The sequence below is a fragment of the Pseudopipra pipra genome, chromosome 9 (genome assembly GCF_036250125.1).
Source record: "Pseudopipra pipra isolate bDixPip1 chromosome 9, bDixPip1.hap1, whole genome shotgun sequence".
NCBI lineage: Eukaryota > Metazoa > Chordata > Aves > Passeriformes > Pipridae > Pseudopipra > Pseudopipra pipra.
In genome coordinates this window covers 31347194-31370144 of record NC_087557.1, presented here as the reverse complement: position 1 = coordinate 31370144, position 22951 = coordinate 31347194, and the positions used below count along the sequence as shown (strand labels likewise).

General features: G+C 37.8%; 1 protein-coding gene across 10 annotated transcripts in view; it reads left to right on the top strand.

Moving 5' to 3' along the window:
* The window catches only part of TTLL7 (tubulin tyrosine ligase like 7), a 62902-nt gene that overhangs the window by 22612 nt on the left and 17339 nt on the right, over nt 1-22951 (top strand). For all 10 annotated transcript variants that reach the window (XM_064663912.1, XM_064663906.1, XM_064663908.1 and 7 more), the window contains 10 exons: nt 2768-2926; nt 4443-4659; nt 7111-7275; nt 8058-8216; nt 13289-13383; nt 14014-14161; nt 14247-14320; nt 17157-17292; nt 18093-18179; nt 22393-22588. In XM_064663912.1, the coding sequence (XP_064519982.1) occupies nt 2768-2926; nt 4443-4659; nt 7111-7275; nt 8058-8216; nt 13289-13383; nt 14014-14161; nt 14247-14320; nt 17157-17292; nt 18093-18179; nt 22393-22588 (1436 nt within the window). The remainder of the gene's footprint in view (nt 1-2767; nt 2927-4442; nt 4660-7110; nt 7276-8057; nt 8217-13288; nt 13384-14013; nt 14162-14246; nt 14321-17156; nt 17293-18092; nt 18180-22392; nt 22589-22951) is intronic.

The window sequence follows — 22951 nt, the reverse complement described above, 5'->3', positions numbered from 1 at the left end:
AGTTATTAATAGAATTAATCTTCTGGCTCCCAACATTACTTACACTGCATTTACTGTTACCAGAAGAGAATTTGTTTTCATATTAATGTAATTAATGTGGTATCTCCTCTTTCTCTCAGTTTCTTTCTCTTCCCTTTTCTGTTCTGTAACTAGAACACACAAAATTATATGCCCTGAGCCTGCTTGTGAAATCACAAGTCAGTTGGGATACATGGTTGAGCAGGCTCTTTCCTGTAGAGTGCAGGATTTTTTCCCCTACAGCTGTTGTTCTGTCTTAAAATTTATTTAAACAGGATTGTGCAGAAACACTAATTCTGTTCTCTTGCTTTTCTGCTGCATACCATCTTTTCCATTCCCATTACTGACTCTACTATTGCTATCATTGACAGTTCATGAACTTTTCTTGAGAATTGGTGGGGAGTAGAGTCTTTTTTTCTTTTACTTCTACATTTGATGTTATACTGACCTCACCCTTCCATTTTATGCAAGTTATTGGGAATGGAGTGAAAGAGCAAATCTACCTGACTATAGGCAAATACTATTCAGGAGGAAAGGCACTTCAGGAATTCCTTTTGCAGCTAATATCCAGGGTCTGGATCGTAGGACAACGTGGTTTTCACATGCAGAAGAGTGGAAGGGGCAGTGTAATATGTAGCATGTGTAATATGAATGAAGACAACCCAGCAAAGAAAGTGAACGTGGAGTAATGGAACAGGTAGAAAGAGGAATGTAATGGAGAACAAAAGCAGGCATGAACAACATTTTCAAGGGTGATAATCAGAACACAAGAAAGAAAAAAATAATAGTAATAGAAGTGCCATTGTAGGGCCAGCTAGATCTTAAGAGACCATTTTTGAATGCACTCTTAGATGAGAGCTCCTCATGTGAAGGATAAGTGAGCTTAGAGAATGAATACAGTAAATGGGGGAGAAGTGCACAGGATGAATGGATCCATCTGTGAGATGGTGGTTTTTTGCAGCTCCTCTGTTATTTATATTTAAAAGGTTCATGAACTGATCCTGGGCCAAGAATCATTCTCATCCATCCCTACCTACTAACCTCCTTTCATGCTTGAAAAGCCGGAGGATTTTGAAACCTGGGCAGTGGAACCTGCGTTGTTGGACTGACAAGTCATGTCTTTAGTAAACTGTGTTTTGTTCAATACCTTGGACTCTGCTGAACAGAAAGTGCTCTGAGATCAAGAGCAGTCTGACCACATCTGTGAGCTAAAATAGCACTCAGAAGAACAATAATTTGGTGTTTAATTCTCAGACCTCCTGGTAAGGACTGTGAAGGCTAAAGAATAGAGCAGCACAGTGAAAAAGTGGTTACCCACAGCAGTGGACAGCAGATGTGCTGAAAAATAGGGCTATTGTAGTGGAATAGGCCTTGATTCCACAAGCTACTTGATTATGTTCCTAAGGCCTTTCTGAATAGGGCCAAGCGAGGAAAGAACAGAGCTGAATTCTTTTGTTGAAAGTTTTAGTGAGCCCCAGAACTTGTAAACAATGCCAAAGTATTCCACTTCATATTATTAAGTGTTTGTAATCTACCCAGTTATGCATCAAAGGGAGAAGGCATATAGGACTGATGTACTTGCAGTCACAAAATACTGTGAATATATCTGGAATACTTTGAAGCTATATTCATTGAGTAGGGAGTGTGTGCATCGAAACCCTTGAGTAAGTTAAATGGCAAGTCTTTAACATGTAACAGGATGCATATGATAAATAATCTGGAGAGGGATTTAAACTAACACAGAAATTGCTTTTTGCCTAAAAATAAGACAATTTCTGCCTAGATAAGCTACTCAGTTGGCAAAGTAATAACACTTGTAAATATAGAGCAGATGGAGAGTAGTTTAACAATATGCATGAATCAGGAATTATAATATCTCCTTATGTTTTTTACAAGTTTTCCTGAATATTTAGTGGTTTTCATTAAATCAGATTTCTAAAAATAATAGTTATGATGAAGCTGTGAAAGGACTGAACCTCATGCAGGACTATACTACAGCTGTTGTAGATTCTGCAGAATATTTGCTGGGGAGTTGGCTATGCAGTTTGGTGACAGCATATCTATTATGCCAGTAGGGCTTGGCTGCAGTCCTAGCCTTACAGATGTGGCTGACAGCTCTGTTTTTTCCATTAGTATTTAAGCCACTTAAAGAAAAAGTATCTTATACTGCATCAGGATTATTATGTAGGCTCATAGTAGAAATGAAAAATGGAAATGATATTGCCTCTTTTACACTTATCTTGATGCTTGTTATTAGTGTTTTTTGCACCCATGAAGAAACTCCAAATATCCCCTAACCTCTTCTTTGTATGTGTTGATCCTCATACCTCCCTAAACACATAACAGTATGACAATTAAAATACTTGCCAAATATCTCTCTGCCCCTTCCCCCCAAAAATATCCATATTTCTAAAATATTTCAAAGAATAGGAATAGCAGGAAATCATCTGAGTAACTGGCCAAAAATTGTAACAGGAGTCAAATGGATGCCAAGAATGAGATGGATGCCAGTAACATAATAAGCAAAAATGCACAAGATAGTCTGTGTTTGAATATAACATATGCACATGCATATGAATATGTTACAGAGCTCAAACTATGCTTAAAGAAATGCAGAAGTTTGATTTCATGTTACAGAATTTTGTTGAAAAAGTTCCATTGTCACATTGTCATAAATGCTTTTTAATCCTGAGGATTGAAACATCAAAGTAGTCAGAAGATTTTAACTCAATTAAACTTTTTTTTACAGAATGATCAAGAGTCAGCCTCAGGAGTACAGTTTTATTCCTCGGACGTGGATCTTCCCTGCAGAATACACACAGTTTCAGAACTATGTAAAAGAACTGAAGAAGAAACGTAGACAGAAAACTTTCATAGTCAAACCAGCTAATGGTGCAATGGGACATGGGTAGGTTGTGAGTTCACTTCAGTCTTCTCAGCCATCAAACGTGAAATCCAGTGCTAATACCATTAACAGAAGCTCTGTATTAGTAAGAATATTGTATTTCAAGATCCATGTATGAAGATCCATGTATAGGGTGAAGGCTTCACAAGCCTCAAATAAGCTCAAATAATTATTAAGTTCATGATAATTTTATTATGAATTTATCTGCTGCTTTTAAACTTATGGGGTGGGCATAAAGGGGAGGGTTCTGGTGGCTGGAGGCTGTGGGGGTGTGGTGTGGAAGGATGTCAGGATGTTTCCCAGCTCTGAGACCAGCCCAGACACCCCGTTGCATTCCCAAATCACAGCCAGGCAGAGGAGCAGAAATGTGTTTGAGAGCAGCAGCTGCAAGGTGTAGGAGAGAAGATGAAATGCTCTTGGGGATGTGGCTGGAGGTGCACTCTTGGGAGGAGGTGACACCCATGCTGGAAGAGGGACACCCCTGAAGAGACCACCACCTGCAGCTGAATTGAAACAGTTTTGTCTGTAACAGAGCTGCATAGTAAAAATCTAATGAGATAAATATTGCAATTGTATTATTAGTTCTTGTTTCTAGATATTTCAGTTGTAGCTTTTATTGCTTTTAATATCAATTTGGACTACACAATATAGTAAAGCTCTTCGTTATTCAAAATATATCAGAATTACTAGAAAAGTAAGGCCCCTGAAATTCTCCATTTCCTCATTTTTCAGTCCTCTTGATAAGGACAAAGATAAGCTGAAGGGAAAGGTACCAGCATAGTTCAGAGAAATGCCTGGAAGGTACTTCAATATGATAGGAATATTCAGCACCAAAACTCTGAAATGTATCTTAAATAATACAGAATAAGATTAAGGTAGCAAAGTTCTGGGAATTTGAGGTTAATAACTGTATACTTAAAATATTAGCTTTTACAGTTATTTAAAAGTCTATGTAGTTAGGAACTGGGAGTTCATAATTCATATATAAACCTTTTTTCATTCTGATGTGGGGAAACTGGAAATACAGAAATACCAAGCTTAATCTATGCCATTCTTAGCCATGCAGATCAGTGTCCTGCTTTGCAAACATCATCAGTATGTCAGGTTAGCACTGAAAGTTCTTTGCAGCCTGTACCTCGTGCAGAAGTTGTGACAAAGACTGGAAGTCTATTTTTAGAGCTGCAGGGGGAATAATCACAGAAGCTGGAGACTGGTCGTTCTGCCAAACAATTTCTGAGTGCAGAGCAAACCCATTACTACAAATTGTTGAATCAAAGCAAGCAGAAAGTTATTTTGAAATGGCTCACTGCCTGTTTTCATCCAGTGAAGAACCATAAAGGACAGGAAACCAAAAGCCATGTAAGGGAATGGAACTTTTTCTCTACCCTAAAAACTAGATACGTAAGTCTCTTTCTCTGGGTAGACTTTAGCTGATTACCTGGCTGAGTGACCATGGAAATGTATTTCATAGAGTAATGTTCAGGTTCCACATTTTTAAAATAACTTTTGTTTTTACCAGGATCTCTTTAATAAGAAATGGAGAAAAGTTACAAGCTCAGGATCACTTAATTGTTCAGGAATATCTTGACAAACCATTTCTTATGGAAGGCTACAAGTTTGATTTACGTGTGTATATTCTTGTAACCTCCTGTGATCCATTAAAAGTGTTTTTATATCATGATGGACTGGTGAGAATGGGCACGGAAAAGTATCACCCCCCCAGTGACTCAAATTTGGTAAGTTGGAGTTCATTCCAATTTATTGCTTATGCATATAGACTTCTACCTGTATAGGGTTTGGAGAAGGTAAGATAAAATAAATTGGGGTGTGAGATTTAATTGGATGCTCATCTGGATGAACTTCTGCCTTGTCATTGAAGAGAAAAAATTAAAATGAAAGTACTTAACTCATGCTTTTCAAAATCACAAGCATAGCCATATTATTGCTTATACGTAAAAATTTTATATGACTGCATGTATGTATGCTACATACGTACATATTTAAATGTTTTCTACAAGAAAGCAAAAGATATCCATTATTGACATTCAACCTAGAAAAAATAAAGTAAATCAACTCACTCCAAGAACAGTCACTTTGCTTTTATGTTCATGTGAGACTCAGTCTGGGCTGGGGTGGGAGGTGGTAATCAGGTTTATCTCCTGCCAGATCGTTGTTTAATGTCCCTGAAGTTTAGAGCCTGTGCTGAGGGTCCTGCAGGATTCAGGACAGAGGGAAGCAGCAGCAGTGTGGGAGGGGTCAGTGCAGCCCCTGGACTGAGGGATCTGCTGCTCTGGGTCAGTGCCCACTGCAGCACGGACAGGACAGACCTGGCAGCTTTAGGGGGATCAGTAGGGCTGCCTGTGAGCTTGGGCAAAACCAAGAAATGGGGAGGAGCATGCTAAAGATTTGGGACACTTTCATCCCCTTGTTCACTGGATAGCATCTTGGCCTGTTGAGGGGTGTAACCCTTCTCTTCTGGCACAGACTAAAATGCAGATGTGTAAGAAAGAAGTAGATTTGAAGCACTGGTAGATTTGATTTCTTATACCTCACTCTGTACTCCATTGTATATTTCTTTTTCCATAACATGTACTTTTAGAGCTACTTCAGTGTAATTATGTAGCAGACAACACCTGTAGAGCCTTTCTCCCTACTTGCAAGTTAAAATTGTGACTGTGTCTTGGTGCATCTTTGAAAAATGCAGGTATAATTTGTAGCCCAGTACAAATGCTGTATTTGGAAGGGTTCCAGTACTATATTTGGAATAGCTTGCTTTTAATATTTTTGTTTTGCTACTAATCTCGGCATTAGCAGCACTGAAATATGCTCTGAGAGGATAAATGGAACAGGCAGTTGTTTCTGTGTTCTCACAACTGCTCATGCTCTGGTTTGTCTATTGTATGAAATAACCTGGCCTGTCCCCAATGACATTGTTCTCTGGGTGACATTATTCCACAGTGACATTGTTCCAAATAACTTCAGACCATTAGTTCACATGTTTAACAAAACACTTTCATTTTTTTTGTAGTCTGAAAAATAATCACTTTTGTCTGAAATAATTTGAATTTCATGAAAAGATTACAGTTATGATGACTGAAAACCAATAGATTTCAGAATGATTCTCAAAGGAGTAATTGGAAGCCACGGGAGAAATTCATTACTTCTAGTGCTACTACACTATATTTTTAACTAGTTTGCAGTTAAATCGAGTTGTTTGGTAGATTTCATGAAGTTTTTTTTAAACATAAGGAAGTACAGTGAGATAAATGGCAGCAGAAGGCTTGTGTTAGCTATCAAAGAGGAAATGGAACAGAAAGCTTATGGTCAACTTAGAATATCAACTACTCTGCTGTATGTAATCAAACATGACAGAGAACTGTGATGAGGACAGTCCTCATGGCAGTGTAAGTGGAAAGCTAAATTAATATCTGCACTGGGACATAATGTAAATCTACAGATCATCATAAATTGGCCTTGCAAAGGGAATGTTTTTTTTAAATTCAACTGATAACATGAATCTAATGCTGGTGACATTTTGCTCCTTAAAGTAACTGTAGTACTCCCTCATTTATGTTGTGTGTGTCTTGAAATTTACCTCCCTCTGATGTATGGCTACCAGCCAGTTAAAAATGAGCAATTTTGGCAGATATCAATGTGGCAGATGAGTTTATATGTAAAAGATATTTTAAAGTATCACTATAATGAGAACATTTCTCATAAATAAGCTACAGTGAAAACTGAAATGTGGGATTGTCTATGAAACAGATGCCAGAGTGTTTTTTAGCACTTTTAAAGTAGCACTTCAAAATACCATCTTTATTGTTTGCTTCTTGTGGAATGTAATCATTCTGTAAGTTATCATAATTGCTTCTCACATTTTTAGCTAGTTGTTTACATACAGACCTGTAAAAATGGCAGATATATTACATTATCTAACCAGATATTGAGTGGCAGATCAGTGGACTGCAGCTGGCTTAAATATGAGCCCAGGTTTTGCTGGAAGAGGGTTAGAACATTCAGCATTCAGTATAAATCTCCAAGAATTGCCTATAGTGTATTTACAAATATGAACTGTTTGGCTATGTCATTATTGATTTAATGTACTTTTAAAATTTTCATTATTTTCAATTGACTATTCTGGAGTTGTATTTAAGGGGTTTTTTTATATCCTTTTTCCCTTTTTTTAGAGTCAACTGTATATGCATCTGACTAACTACTCTGTCAATAAACATAATGAGCACTTTGAACGGGATGAAACAGAAGACAAAGGAAGCAAACGCTCCATAAAATGGTTTACTGAGTTTCTAGAAACAAATAATCTTGATGTCTCCAAATTCTGGAGTGATATTTCAGTAAGACAAACTAATGCGCTTTTATTTATTTTGTGTGTTCTTAGAAGATTAGTTGCTTCTGTTTTACTGCAATACAGAATGATTTCTGAGACTTTATTAATCCAAATTCTCAGCAATGCATGCTGCAAAGGACATACTAGAAATGATTATTATGTTTTTTAAAAGACTAACCTCAGAGTCAGATTACAAATTTAATGTTAATGTTTTTCTGAGGATCAAAAGTCCTTTAAAACAGTGGTTCACATAAGTCATATGATACAAAGGAACCATCCCATTTAAATTCTTGGAGACTTTTCTAGAGTGAATTTTATGTGAATATTTACAACATTGTAGTCAGTATTGTATATATCTGTGGACTTTGACCAGCACCACTAAAGTGGTTGCATTACAGGTGTCTTTAGGTGAGGAATAGGCCTAAGACTGTTAGAGCTTAGAGCTGTATGTATGATTCTGAGAATACTTGCTGAAAACTATATTGCAAAATGAAATGGGTGAAGATTGGCTATACTGTACTATGTTCCCCATATGCTTTTATTATTTAACTTATTATTTTTCTCCAAGTTCATATGTACCACGCAAAGTATAACAATATAGTCTAGAACTATATAAAATTATATGTTTTCCTCCTATGGAAATAGTTTATTTCTTATAGACTATTTGTTTGGTATTTTAATTTTTTCAGTAGCTATGTAAATGACATTTAAAATAGTAAAGTATGAAACACAGTAATTCGGTATATAGTGGTGCCTTCTGCCCTGCTGAGTCTGTGTGCCCCCCCGCAGGAGCTGGTGGTGAAGACTCTCATCGTGGCAGAGCCGCACGTCCTGCACGCGTATCGCATGTGCCGGCCCGGCCAGGCGCCCGGCAGCGACAGCGTCTGCTTCGAGGTGCTGGGCTTCGACATTCTGCTGGACAGAAAGCTGAAACCATGGCTCCTAGAGGTAAACCTCTGCATGCAGATGGAAAGGAAAGTTTTGGGAGGAAAGGTAACTGAGCCCCAGCTGAATCCATATCTATGGCAGAGAAAAAAACTGGCAGAGAAAATCAGTGCGTTGCAGGAGGTGCTGTTGTTGAGTACATAAATGGGGCTTTTTCTGCAGCACCCCTATGGAAACACTGCCTTGCAGTGATTTTTGGATACTCAAGTAAAAGTAATTGTTTTCCTGGACAGCTGTTGCATTTCAGATGTTTTTGAAAGTTGTAATGGGAATTGTGATGTTAATGTAGTTGTTACTGTAGCTGGAGGACACTGATTATGGCAGCTGGGTGCTACATGGATTTCCTTCAGAAGCATGGCTGTGGAATACAGCTCTGGCAACTTTTGTCAATGTACACTCTTAATCTGCTCCCTTTTGGGGATATGTGTTCTTTTTCTCTCCTATGCTTTTTAAAAACACCCCCATAAATAGAGGAAACTAATTCAGTATACATGAAATACTGCAAGCAATTGGCATAAATGGACTGGAAGAAACATTTCTCCTCTGATATGTTTGGTAGTGGTACAGTTAAGCTCAAGTGGTGCTCACACACATTTTCAAACAGGAGTGTTTGAAGTTTGTTTGTTGTGTCTCTTTAATTGCACTATTAATGACATATAGATGAAGCTCACTTGTCCTTTTCAGATTGTCTTATATCATTTTGTTAACTGATTGGGAGGCTATGCTGCTGGAGGAAAACAGCAAAATGTATTAAAAATCTGTCTACTGACAGTAAATCATGAATATGGTTTGGCTACTGATGAGCAAAATGTACACAATTAACTTAGTGAATTATAACCTCATTCTTAGGCCATTAATACTGCCAACAATTGTTTTGGCATTCTTATTTCTCTCAGGGGTCCATCATAATTGTAATTAGACAAATCAAATCCCTCCCCTGTTGCCGTGCAGACATAGCATGTTTGGTGGCTTTGATGTTCTCGCCAAAAGCAGCACATGACATGAACTTAGTCTGTGCTCCATTGACATCTCCTGTTTTTGTCCAGTGAAGCCTGCTGTCCCTTTGATTTAGTGCTACACTTCCAGATTACCATCTATAGATTGCCTGTGGCTTGCATATAACTGGATGGAGTTACTGAAGTGCAGATTAAAGCTGGTCCATGTAACACTGCATCCAGCCTTTAGCAAAAGCTGGTAGAGCTCTTCTGGGAGAGATGGTGAGGCAGCCTGTGTAGTAAATCCATTCTGAAGGACACACCTCTGTGTCCTCTCATGTTTGCATGAGGTATGGAGAGTCTGGGGGGCTTGATTCACCACTTGTGATAATGGGTCTCCAAGGAGAATCATACTATCCCAGACTTCTGGTTTATGAGAGAGAGAACTCCTAAAGGAGTAAATGCTGCTCTGGTACTTTGAGTTGCTGGAGAATACTTCAGGGCTTGGAGTTGTATGCCTGGTTACTATTTTTTTTGTTCATACAGAAGTCTAAGTACTTTGCCAGACATTTAACTAAACTAACACAAATTTCAAACTTTGAAACTTACTTGGTTTCTGTATTTGTTTACTATTTTTTACTGTGCTTGTTCATGTTTTTTGCAGCACTCACAACAGAGTACTTATATGTATGCACACTGTATGTATGCTACATGTAATGTAGTAAAGATCAAATATTCAATGTATATAAATACACTATACATAATATATATATTCCATGTGTATATATGTGCACATATATAGATAATTTTTTTTTTCTAAAACAGTTCTGGCTTCTTCACCAGATTTCCACTCTTAATCTCTTTCCACCATTCCAGTCTGGCCAAAACCCCCTTAGGGGAGTGAATCATTCTTTCTAACAGTGGTAACAAGTACTAATCACAAGGCCCTGAATGTTCCCAGTGTTATGGGAAAATTGCCAAAATAGCATTAGGATGATAAATCTAGTTTCATGTTTCCACGCCTCATGTAGCTTTTCTGTTATAAAGATAGCTTAATAAACTATTACAAGAAATAATTGTGCAACATATTGTAATGACTGCTTCCCTGAGTTGACTTTTGTTTATATTGCTCTGATGCGTTGTAGCTCTCCTGCTCCTTGATGCTACTGAACTTCCGGAACCTTCTGCCGGAGTGAGGGCTCTGGGAAATGCAGGATTGCCATCTTGTGGCACCAAATGTTTCTGGCAAGCATTTGTGCAGTCTCAGCAGCCTCCATCCTTTATGAGTAGCAACAGCTACCTCGATCTAGATCTCCTTTCAGTTCCCATAAAATCCAGTTTTACTCTTTTTGACCAAAATTTCCAAGCTTGCTTATTTTATGTGAGAGGGAAAATCATACACTTGAGGTTCTTGGATGGACTCCAACCTTGTTCAACCTCGTTATATCCAGTTGTGATCATCAGAGAAAAAGATCACATATATTTTAGTAACTGCCTTAAGTGCAGGGTACCCAACTTCTCTTGTGATTTATGTGGTCAACACAAACCTTATACACACATTCAGAAGTGTATTATTTAGTGTAACTGAACTAGCAAAATCTATTTAAAACCTTGTTAACAGCCCATGAATGTGAACATCTTAGACCCACCAATTATTGCTAATTCCTATTAATGAAGCAGTTGAAGTTCACATACACAAGCTTTCCAGCATCGACTCCATTCCCTCATGTTACACTTGCCCTGCCTATATCCCTGGAGGTCCAAAGGCCAACATGAGGCAGGAGAGCTCTACTTCTCCAAAAAGAGAGGGGTAGGTGGTTATAGGAAGTTTTCAGTGTCTTGGGTTCTTCACCAGGAAGAACATACTGTTGTGATGGTGAAGTTTTCTTCCCCTTTGCTCTTAGCTTCACTTTAGGGTTATTTTTATTCATTTGCTGCCCATGTCCACTTGCTGGCTGTTCATTCACTGGCCAGCAATTCCACAGTGTGTTTAAGTTTTACCACCAGTCTTTCACATTTCCTGGAATCACTTCTTGTGCTCTCTTTGTCACCCCCAGCCCCCGTGTTATGCAGCGTACAAGGCTGCATTCCTGCAGTGAACGCAGTTTGGCCACTGTGCTCTGTGTGCATCTGAGCCTCTGGATTTTCAAGGCCTTCACTATCATCATTTGCTTGTACTTTTGCAGTCCCTCATACAATCCTGTTCTTGTCAACAACCTTCAAGATGTGCCTTCCTGATAAAATTACTGATGTTACATTAGCACAACCTAATTGAGTGTGTCCCAGTTCATGGGTCACTGAACTCGACATAAGAGTCTCTCAGCTGACAGGTGCACATGGTTTGGTACCCAGTTATTAGGAGTACCTCTTGTGGCATAGCACTAGTATGTTACCAAGATTACTGTACTACTGTCTTACAGATTAGTCAGCAATCATATTTCTTGTCTGGAAATAAGGGATAACCACATGACAGATAAGGGACAGTACTTTCTTTTGAAGGATAATTTAAGGGAAAATCAATTGCCTTAACATACAGTTTTTGCATAAGACTTCTCAAGCTTTTCATCCATGACCACAATTGATAAAACGAGACACTTTATTCCAGTGAATATTTAGCTCCTTACATAAGTAAAATATGCAGATATCAAACAGCTGAATATAGAGAGTGATGGTATTTGCATTCCTTGTACTACCATGTGGAAATACATTTCTGATGTATCTCATCACATTTCATTGGCACTTGAAAAGAAAAAAGGGATGTAAATTAATGTTTGTACTGTCACAGTGTAGAAAAAAATCAGCCTTTGTGATGTGATAGGAGAGGAACAGGTCAGTCTAAAGGGGTTAAAAAATTAGATATTCCAAAAAAAAATATGTATAAATCTTTTCACTATTTCTGCCGAATTTTCATGGTTTTTTTTCAACATCAGTACTCACTGCTCAGTTTGCCAGCCTGCCTGCAAAACCAGGCAACAAGCTGATTCCAAAGCTGAAAGGCACCTGTTGGCTATGGGCATAAGTGACAGGGCAGCTGGGACCCAGAACAGGGCAGCTGGTGGCTCACCAGCAGCACAGTCCTGTCCCACAGCTGCACAGGCTCTAAGATGTACTTAGAGTGTTAAAACAACATATTAATTAACCACTTTTTCCCTCTGCTTTGGACATACAAACTGTCCCACTTGTGATTTGCACGGGGCACAAGGTGTTAGCATTCACTGCTGAAGCCCTTTTGTGTCTGTCCCTCCTGGAACCAGCACTGCTCATTCACAATCAAGGGGAGATTCCTGCCTCTCACTAGCACCCATTGCTCAAATATTAATTTTTATGCCATCCTGGAAAGGATTCCTAGAGTAAATCATTATTCATTCTCAAAGCTTTCTGAAAATGGAAGGGACTCCACAGCTTGGTAGAGTTGTAGGGTGGCTGGTTGAAACTCCTGGCTAAGAGTGTGATTTAGTCTTGTTGATTCCCAGTTGCATTTCCTTGTTTCTCTATACTTATGGTAACATTTTTAATCTCTTTTCTTGTACTTAGCTTATAAACTTTTTGTTACTGAGACATCTAATTATTTTTTGTTTTCACACTGTGTACTGTTTTAATAACATAGATCTCTAGGTGTTGCTGTCAAGTGTATCTGAAAAGTTATTTAAATATGCTTGAGCAGACCTTGAATTAGAGGCTCTTTTTGTTCTTGTATAGTTGTTACTTTTTAGAGTAGTATTTAAAGTTGCTTTCAGGCTGGGAACTAGGAAAGAGTTTAACTCTTCCTGTGCTAGAGCACCACAGCACAGCACGTCATATCATGTGTTATAATGTGTTTAACAGCACTTTGTGTGGTAAATTTTCTGGTTGCAGCAAGTGCAAGTAGATCAGACTGGATTCACAGTGCCAGGACTTGAATGGTGTCCATTGTAAGTGGCTGGATAACTTGGTGACTGAAAGGTACAGCTCCTGGTTCCCAGTAGCTGGGATACTCAATACTCTTATTTTTAAAAAATACAAATGGAAAAGAGTTTCTCCACATGTGTTTTGTAAACCTCTGCTATATCTGAAAGAGTCATTTCTCCAAAGCCTGTTACAACTGGTGTGTTCCCCATGAACCTGAACATTCCTGACTATTCTATATCTTATTTTATTCAGATTAATCGTGCCCCAAGCTTTGGAACGGATCAAAAAATAGACTATGATGTAAAAAAAGGTGTTCTGCTGAATGCATTACAGCTTCTCAACATACGGTAACTTGTCCTCTTTTCTTCAGTCTGGATTGTTGTTTGCTTTGATTTTTTAAAGTTTTTTCTTTTTTAATACTTGAACTGGACAGGGAGAAAATGAAGACTGTTTTTTCACCTTCATATTTTCAAAATGTAAATGTTTCCCTTGCTGTCAGTTTTGCTATAGAAATAACCCAAATTTAATTTTTCTTCTTGCATATGTGCTTGCAAAAAAAATGAATAGTAATAGTAATTTTTGTACTTTTAAAAAAAATTATTTTTCAAAGGGGTCTCAAAGTTGGGATGTGTGTGCAATCATGGGCATGGTGATAGTGTCATATACAGTCAAAAGCCATACCCTCCACAGGAAAAGTTTGTAGCTGGGATGTGTTGGAAAAAAGCTACACTTCAGGAAAATAGAAGCAACCATGTTTGTACATTAAAGTATAGCAGAGAGTTTATACAGTACCCTTAAAGAATTTTGTAGCCATGAAAGTTAATACTAAATAAACTCCCAACTTAGTGAGTGTTTCAGTTCTAATTTTATGTAATAAACCACACATGACTGATTGGAAAATACAGATGATACACTTGATATGAAAGTGCATCTCAGCTGCATTGGATTGACATTCCTTAATATCATCTGTGTTTCAGGACAAGTGATAAAAGGAGGAATTTAGCTCAGCAGAAGGCTGAGGCTCAAAAAAGACTGTATGGTCAAGGGTCAATGAGAAAACTGTTGCCAGGCTCCTCAGACTGGGAGAAGCAGCGCCACACGCTGGAGAGGAGAAAGGAAGAGCTGGTAGGGAGGGGAAAAAGTGCCCTTTCTTGCCCGTGGTTGGTTTATGGTCTCTTTGTTTTAATTGTCTTATTTTCTTGATTTGTAGAAGGAAAGACTTGCACAAGTACGTAAACAGATTTCCAAAGAGGAGCATGAAAATAGACACATGGGGAACTACAGGTGCATATTTTTGACTGTATTAGTAGGAAGTATTCAATGCATTCATCAGGAATAATGGAAATAAGTATTTGTGGTAGATGACAACTTTCTGCTAAAAACGTGTAGGCATTTATAGAAAATATATACATCTACATCAGGTAGGTTTTCATCCAGGTAGTTCTTTTCTTGATTCTAATTTTTTATATGCACTTAGGAATTTATATGACATCAGTCACCCTAGTATTTGTGCAAGACATTTGTTTGAAAGACGTGATTGTTCACACTCAGTGTGCCAAGGAGCATGACTGTTGTCATGGACCTGTCCTGTAAACACATGTGATCATTCTTATCTCACTGGGGATTAGGGAAGGCAATATGGGGGTATGATTATTCCCCTGTAAAGAAATCAAGTCTGATTCGTATCTCAGAGGCTTGCCAAAAATTCAGAAAATTTATTGGTGCATCCACCATTTTTAATAGAGTGATATTTGAAATACTATATTTGTACATAAGTCCCTTCAGATTCCTTGGTAAAATATGTTCAACAAGAGCTTTATCTTGTCAGTTACAATAGGCATTGGCCAGAAAACAAAAATTTTGTTTAATGATGTTTTTATTATTATTTCTTGATTTGTGCTTCAATGAGAAGTGAAAGCAAGGCCTATGAATATTTGTTGAAAGGGAGCAGAGTATGGAAGAGATGATGGGAATATTTGCCCACTCTTTATAATATTCATCCAGAACGTGGGAGATCTGAGTTTACATATTTTATTCTGAATTAGTCAGAATGCCTTTATTGCTGTTCTTCATCACTGCTTTTTTTGAGCAGATGTTCTGTAATTCCCAGAAAAGTTCTCATTTAAACAGATAGATGTTTGTGTGAAATTTTCATTTTTGATGACTTAACATTTTGCTTTCAAAAAGTCTGTCTTTGTAACTTTCCCAGTTTTAATTACATCCTTTCTTGATGGAGCTGAACTAGTATGTAAAAAAACCCCTAAATGTAAAATGAAGTGATGAAGTGGTTATTTTCATATCATTTAGAGAAACACCGTGGTGCTCTAACACATTTTTCTTTTTTGCTAACTTTAAAATCTCCCGTATTCAATGATCACGTTTTAGGTGGTTTATTCAGTTCTTGACTGAAAATGAGCCACATGTTCTCCTTATTGAGCTTTTGGGTTAATGTCATTCAATAAAAACACAACAGTATTTTTTTCTCAGGAAAAAGTGAAGTGTCACTTCATGAGGAATGTGCTCCTGTAAAAGGGCAGAACAGCTTTGTATTTTCTTATTACCATGGGCTAGAGAAAAGGCTGAAGAATCAGTAGATCCTGAGAAGAAAAGTAACCTTGGCCAGAGATGCAGAGGAGTTTTATCAGTGTTATGCAGTACTTTCTCCATGTGAGATTCCTTCGCAAAGCAGGACTAACTTCTGTCAGGCAGGGACATAGAATCATGGACATTTTGGGTGCTAGTATTGCTGCCTGGATTAATATTGCAAAACTCCAGAGAAACCTCCATGAACCTCAGCAGGCTTGGGTTCAGTCTGTGGTGTCAGCTCAGCAGTTGGCTCAGCTGATGTCTGCCTGCAAGGCTCCAGCAGGAGTCTGGGCAGCCCAAGGAGGAGCTGTGCTTTCCAGATTTTGGGAATTCCAGAGGAATTGGAAAGGACATATATGACTTTGAAATGCCTTTCAGCTGCAGTCTACTTCTACCTATATTAAAAGTATTATTCTTCCCTTACAGTACTGTTCTGTGGCACTTTTTCTGCAGTGGAATCCACACCATTAAAACATGTTGGCTGAGCCTCAATTAGAGCTCCTTCAGCAAAACCACCCTCGTTTTGCTCTAGAACTGCCCCGAGTCTAATGATATTATAACCATCCTATTTTCATTGCAAAAAGTCCTCAGGATAGATAACTTTCCAAGGAGAAAAAGTCTGAAAAGGAAGAAGGGGAAAGAACTTTTTACAAAGTTCAGAAAGGACTCACAAATACAGAAAAGTCACATAATACCGGCACTATATAAACAATGTCTATGCTTTGCACACTGCAGGCAAAAGTCATTTATGGATTACTCCTTACAATTCGTTAGAAATTACGTTTTCCATCTTCATAATTTCTGGCTGCATTTCAGGCATTTGTGACAGATGGATTGAGTGGTGTTCTTCAAAGCCCATTCTTGCTTGATGAACATGGATAAATCACCAAATCCTGCTTCTCATACTGCCATAATCTTCTTACCTGTGATTTTAGAGAATAATGGCATTGCTGCTCTAATGGAAATCAGGGTCACTCTATATATCCGTGTACCAGAATTCTTTTTCTTTCTTATAGTGCCTATTTCTTCCTGTTATTTTTTTGGAGGCTTGGAGGCTTTAGCATTCAAGTTCAGTACATATTCAATCTTTAATTTACATCCTGCCCATGAAATCAAAGCAATTGTTCAGATTTTCACTGGTTTGTGTCCTTTTATTGCTAATACAAATTATTTTGTGGCTCTACATTTTACATGTGATATTTTGTTAATATTTAATGAATCATTCACACCTGCATGCATCATTCACACCCACTGAAATTTCTGAGCACTGCAAAACTGGGTTTTGGTGTACCTCTGGAATGACCTGCATGGTTTTCTTCTTGCTGGTTTAAACACGATGTGTTGACTGAGTTAAAATTAGATTTAGAGAGCAATGTTCAGAGTCTGTGTTTTATGGTATGATATTATATAATTATTATAGATGGGACACACATGCATTATAGAAGAGGCTGTATTAGTGACATTACTTTTGTTCTTAGCCTGATAAATAGCTCAGCTTCTCTCTTAAACTGCTCTCCTTCTTTCCCTGTGCTAGGCGAATTTACCCCCCTGATGATAAGACATTACTTGAGAAGTATGACACTTTGTTAGCCACTGCTTTCCAGACCTTTCTTGCTGGAAGAGCAGCTTCACTGCAGCGGGAAATGAATAATCCTTTGAAAAGGATGAAGGTACTGAAGTACATGAAGTATTTAGAAGTTACTTACCTTTGAATTCGTGACCTTGTGGTTTAGTTTCACAATAATCATGTGTGATGGCTAATAAATAGCATTTGATAATGTTTCCATGATTTTATTATTATTCTTTGTGCAGCTTGTGGGCCAGATCCTTGAATCTGGATGAACTGCAGTGGACCCAGGGTGGAGACAGGCTAGATGGCTTTAAGCTACTTTACCATACCCCTGATCCTCAGCCTTCCCCCTGGCCAAACCAGAGGTTGGCAGAAACTGCTTTTGAGCTGGTAATTGCCTCCTTCTTCCTCCAGTAACGTTCCCAGCCTATTCATCCACCTCTATGGACTGGAACAAGAGATACCCTAAAACCAGCTCCACTAGTTAAAGGCATCCCAGAACTCTGCCTGTTTGCTTACTTATTTAGTCAGAGACAGTAGGAAAATGACTATATTAATAACCAGTTAATGTGCTTTAATTTGAAATCTGAGAAATAAATGATTTTGCATCTTTGTAGTTGGCATCATCCAGCAGTTTTACAGGAATCTTTGTTTAACCCTTTCTTCAGACTTTTATTTTTAATAAATGTTAAGACTTGATTTTAACTTTCATTTTGCTTGTAAGGAGAGATGCATGCATGAGAAGAAATTCTTTTATTTCCTCCTGTGGAGGAATTCATAGTCTTATTTCATGAATTAGTAATCAGAGTAATTTCAAATTCCTACCACCTTCTGCTTGAATTTTGGAAGGACAGGGTATGTCCTGCTTTGAATCAATTTTAATGAAATTCCCATTTCTAGGAGGAGGACATTTTGGATCTTCTGGAGCAGTGTGAAATAGATGATGAAAAGCTAATGGGAAAATGCACCAGGCAGCGAGGACCTAAGGTATTTGACTTCTAGATACCAATTTTTTGTTTCACTCTGTAGACAGGTATTCTGGGAATTTTAAGTGGGGAATTTAGTTAGCTGGTCCTGGTGGAAGTTTTCTTCTTCAGACTGGCACTAACTTTTTTTTTTTTTTAAAGTATGGAGAGAAGCATCACTACCATTTGTCCAACTAAATCCCATTAAAATTTTAAGTGTATATAAGATCCTTCTTTCCCTCTCTAAACTGTTTGAGGAATTGCCATGCTTGGCAACTGCTGTTGTGCAAGAGATTGCTTGATTTCAGTGTGTGAAAGGATTTTTATATCAATAGCCTATCTCAAAAGAATGCTTTCATCTTTAATTGATTAGTTCCAAAATTAGGAATTTTGAGATCATGAAATAAAAGGCACTATGGAAGATCGAAGAATTAATTATAATTTTAGTATGTCTGTGGCTTCCTCACTTGCTAAAATAGTTGTACAGTGTATCTTGGAACCTCTTTTGTATCCCAAATCTGCTTTTAATGTGAATGTATATTATTTTTAGCTTAATGCTTTCTGATTGTGTGCATAGTTCATGTGAGTCTTTGCCTTAAATAAATGGCATATCTCTGTAAGCCAGTAAAGATAAATAGTTTGAGCTTGGCTAAAATAAGTATGTTTTTTATATCCTCCAAATGTTTTAGGTCAAGTCTGCTTAGAAGAGCCTGCATCTGTGTTCCTGAGCTCTGATGGATTTGTTTGTTGATGCATGTAGATTTTTTTACAGCGTTTCATGTTTCTGATGACATGGTGTACAAATCTGTGAATTTGAGTACAAAATGAATGCTGACAATTGTTCTGAGCTTGAAGAGGTACTTCAGATATGTGTAAGAATCCAAAGGGCTACCTCTTATTACAGACATGCATACTGGAAAGAGGATCTACATACCCAATCTGGTATTAAGACAGATTTGCAGGGACCTCATTACAAATATGGGGATTTTGTGAGCTAGTGCTTTAACAGCAGTGGATTTGTTTAAAGAAGAAAAACAAATTCAGTCCACCCAAGCTACACACTCAATCCCCATTCTTCAGGAATTCTTTTCCTGGAAGTTTGTTTTCAGTTCTTTAACATGGGGTCACTTAATTCAAGTTTAACATCTCAGTCACGTTTTTTCCTTTTTCCAGAAGCCTGTCTTTTCCCAGCAACCCCCAGAGAGCATCCACCCGTTTGACTGTATCACACAGACTTGATCTGTTCTACCTCTGCACTGGTTGCACACAAGCCATTCCCAAACTGGAGGCTGTAAATGTTTAAAAGAGTACTAAGCCCCAATTGAGAAACCTCTCTCAATTAGTTTGAGGATGAATTTTGATTAATTATGAGTCAGACTATATGCCACGGCCTTCTTTTATAGCAGACAAATGGACTGTGTAGCTGCTCTACCAGTACAATATTGTTTGCACTTGGAGGAGAAAGAAAGCATTGCTTATGACCGAAATTTCCATTTTTTTGGTGATAAAATCAATGAAATCAAAAGGGAAAGCAATGAAACTAGCTATTCCAGGGAGATTGTTTCTTTTCCTTGCAGTGTGCACACTTCATGGTATACAGGATTTCTAGTCCTGCATCTTTTTTATGGTCCTGTTACACTTCTCAATCATTTAACCCTCCCTGGTTGTATAATGTCCTGTGCACTCCCTTTGAAATACAGATGCCCATTGTGGGTGGGCTTGGATCTGTTACCAAAAGAGCAGCACCTCTTTCCTATAAGGGGTGAGGTGCATATGGCCAATGATGTGCATTTAATTGGCCACCTCTTTGTAAAGGGGATGCTATGAGATGTGTAGGCTCTAAATATTTATTATATAGAAATCTGGAGAGTGGGACAGGCAGTAGAACTTACTATTGCCTGTCAATGTCTCAGGTAGGAGAATAATCCAGCTGTAAAACTCTTTTGGTAACCATAAAATCCTACAAATAAAGAACTATTTGCATATTAAGAAAGTAACGTATGCAAATTCCAACAGAAAAAAAACTAAAGTGACCACGGGACAGGTACTTTTCACATCATGTTATCCAACATGAAAGGTTCTTTTAGAAGGTCATAAAGTGTCTCTCCCCTTAAAATTCAATAGGTGGCCTGCTGACAGAAGGTACTGTTAGGAGGTCAGATGCACTGCCTTTCGTGCACTCTCTTCCTCAGAAAAAAAGAACAGTCAGGACTCAGAAAACTCTGTACAGAACAGCTGGAATAGTCAGGGGAGACGTGTTTTCCTCCTCATCCTCCTCCCTACATAGAAACATATATAAATATCTACATTTGCACATGCCTATCTATATATGAAGGGTAGAGGGGGGTGTGTATAAACAACTGTTCCATAATTGCCAGGAATTTCAGCCTTATTTTTATTTGAACATGATTAGGAACTCCGTGTAGAAAAAAAATCAAGAATTTCTCAGAATGAAGGCATTTTTTTCCTGCAATGAAAATGTTACTGAGTTCTGTGTAGATTGAGAAATGCCTTCTGGAAATGTCCAGTTTATTTGTAGCCTCTCGAGGTCTCCTTGCACCTCCCCACTGCCGGGGTTACCGTGTCTCGCACTGTACCTGTGTGTGGGATGAAGGGCTGGGCAAAGAAAAGAACAGCTAGTAGAGAGGAAGTGAGCAATTACTGTCCTTTTCAATCCTTTGCTGTAAGATCAGATGAGTTTAATCACAGAAAAATCAGGTTAGCATAAGGAGAAAATCAAGGTGATTAAAACTTGCTAAGCAATCAAATATCTCTTACTTTAGGAGGTCATTTGTCCTTATTGCTTTTCATATTCTTTGACTTTTCTTTTTGTTCTTCTGTGTTAATTGATGTGAAGTCCTGGTCAGGATGTCCTTACTGTTTAGTGTAGAATGTGTGAGGAACATGTATATGATAAGTGGAAAGCCCCTGTGAGTTTTGAGTGAAAATGTTTATTATACCTTGCCTAACTCATCAGGGATGTCTGATCAATGGATTTCTATCATACACAGTATTTCATGGTTAGGACAGCTATTTTTAAGAAAGCAGTAAGCCACACTGTCCTTTTGGCAGATAGATAAATACATAGCAATGTATTCTTTGTGTAACAGCAATTGTCAGGGCTCTCCTCAATGGAATATTCTTCTTTAACTTCTCTTTATCTGGTCTAACAGCTTCGGATTGCATAAACAGGCTGTCACTTTATAGGCAGAAATCTCTTCCCTGCTTTGTCTGGAATGGAAGTTTAGGAAGTATATGTTTAGTTATAAAATGTATCTTGCAGCAACAGCATGTTTTGGGGCTTTTTTCTGTTACCTCTCCTAATAAATCTAGGTGCATTACATGATGTTAATACACTAGGAAAGTTTAAATTCTTCCCGAGAGTTCTTCTATTTCACTCTGACTCAAAGTATATTCAGAAATTACGATATTTTTTTAAAATCTGAGCTTTAATTGCAATCCATTCGATGACTAGGAAGATGTTGCCATCAGCATAGCTTCCTACAGCTGAGAGTTACTGGAAAGAAAATGTGTAGGAAAAGAAGGTGACCAGTTCAATCTGCTTAGGATAATAGAGGTAATGGAGGATACTGCATTTTTCGTGTCTGACCGATGACAGATGGAAGAAGGAAAATTTTCATTTGTCATTTCTGTTCTTGTATCAGTTTCTCTGTCTTCTACTTTCTGATTTTTGTCTTGGAAATAGCTCAGGATTCATTAGCCAATGGCACTGAATCCCATGTGCATATGGGACACCAAGAACACCCAGCACAGCTTTCTATATTCTTCCAGTTTCTGCTCTCTGCAGGATGTGGATTAATCACTTTCTTTTTCAGAAGTATAGCAGCTGAAGTTCCTTGGCATGTTTTTTTACTCCATGTTGATCATGGCTGAACTCTAACTTCAGTTATTGCAAATGTCAGCAAAGGACCTAAACTGATTGTAAATAGTATTCTATAGCACTTGATTTATGATTTCAAACTATAATTCAATATGTCTGGTAGTGCAAGTCATGCTTGCAATAAAATAATTCCCCCCCTCCCATTACTATATTATGCTGTTCTTCATGTGAGAAAGATTAGGATTACTGTGGAGTCAATTTAATGAAATATTTAAGCATTTATTCTAAAATATAGAACAAACTTCCAGTCTAATTTGGGAGGGTTTATAGCTGTGCAAATCCTGCCTGAACCTGCCTGAATCAGGTACTTTTTTTTTTTTCCCTTTTTCTTTAGCCCTTGTGTTCAATGCCAGAAAGTGCCCATTCCTTAAGGAAAATTAAGAACCACAGTAGTGATAGCAGCTGTGACAGTGGTAGCTGTGAGTCAGAATCGGGAGAGGAAACTGAAAAGGAAGATCACAATGAAAAAAAAGAGAAAAAGGTTTCATATGATCTTGAAGAAAATAAATACAAACCTTTGGAACGATCAGGTAAGTGAAATCATTTTTCCAAGTAAGTCTGGCTTTGATGATGAATTACATGAAATTCTTCAGTATTTTAGAATGTATCAACATTTGTATCTTAGGAGTAAACACTGGTTTGCTTGTTTCATTTTCTTTAAAGTATTTTCTAAATTAATAGATATAGCATGTTATTTTTTTGTTTTAGTAGTATATTGTCTCAAAGAATTTCATAATGTAATTGCACATGTGTAGTACTGCTTCTAAAATTTTATTTTTCATAGCATTTGTTTAGCAGAAGACTGAATTAAAAACCTACAGCTATACAGGAGCAGAGGAGGGATACCAGATCTGCAAATATGGGATCCATCGAGCACATTTTCTCTCCTGTTT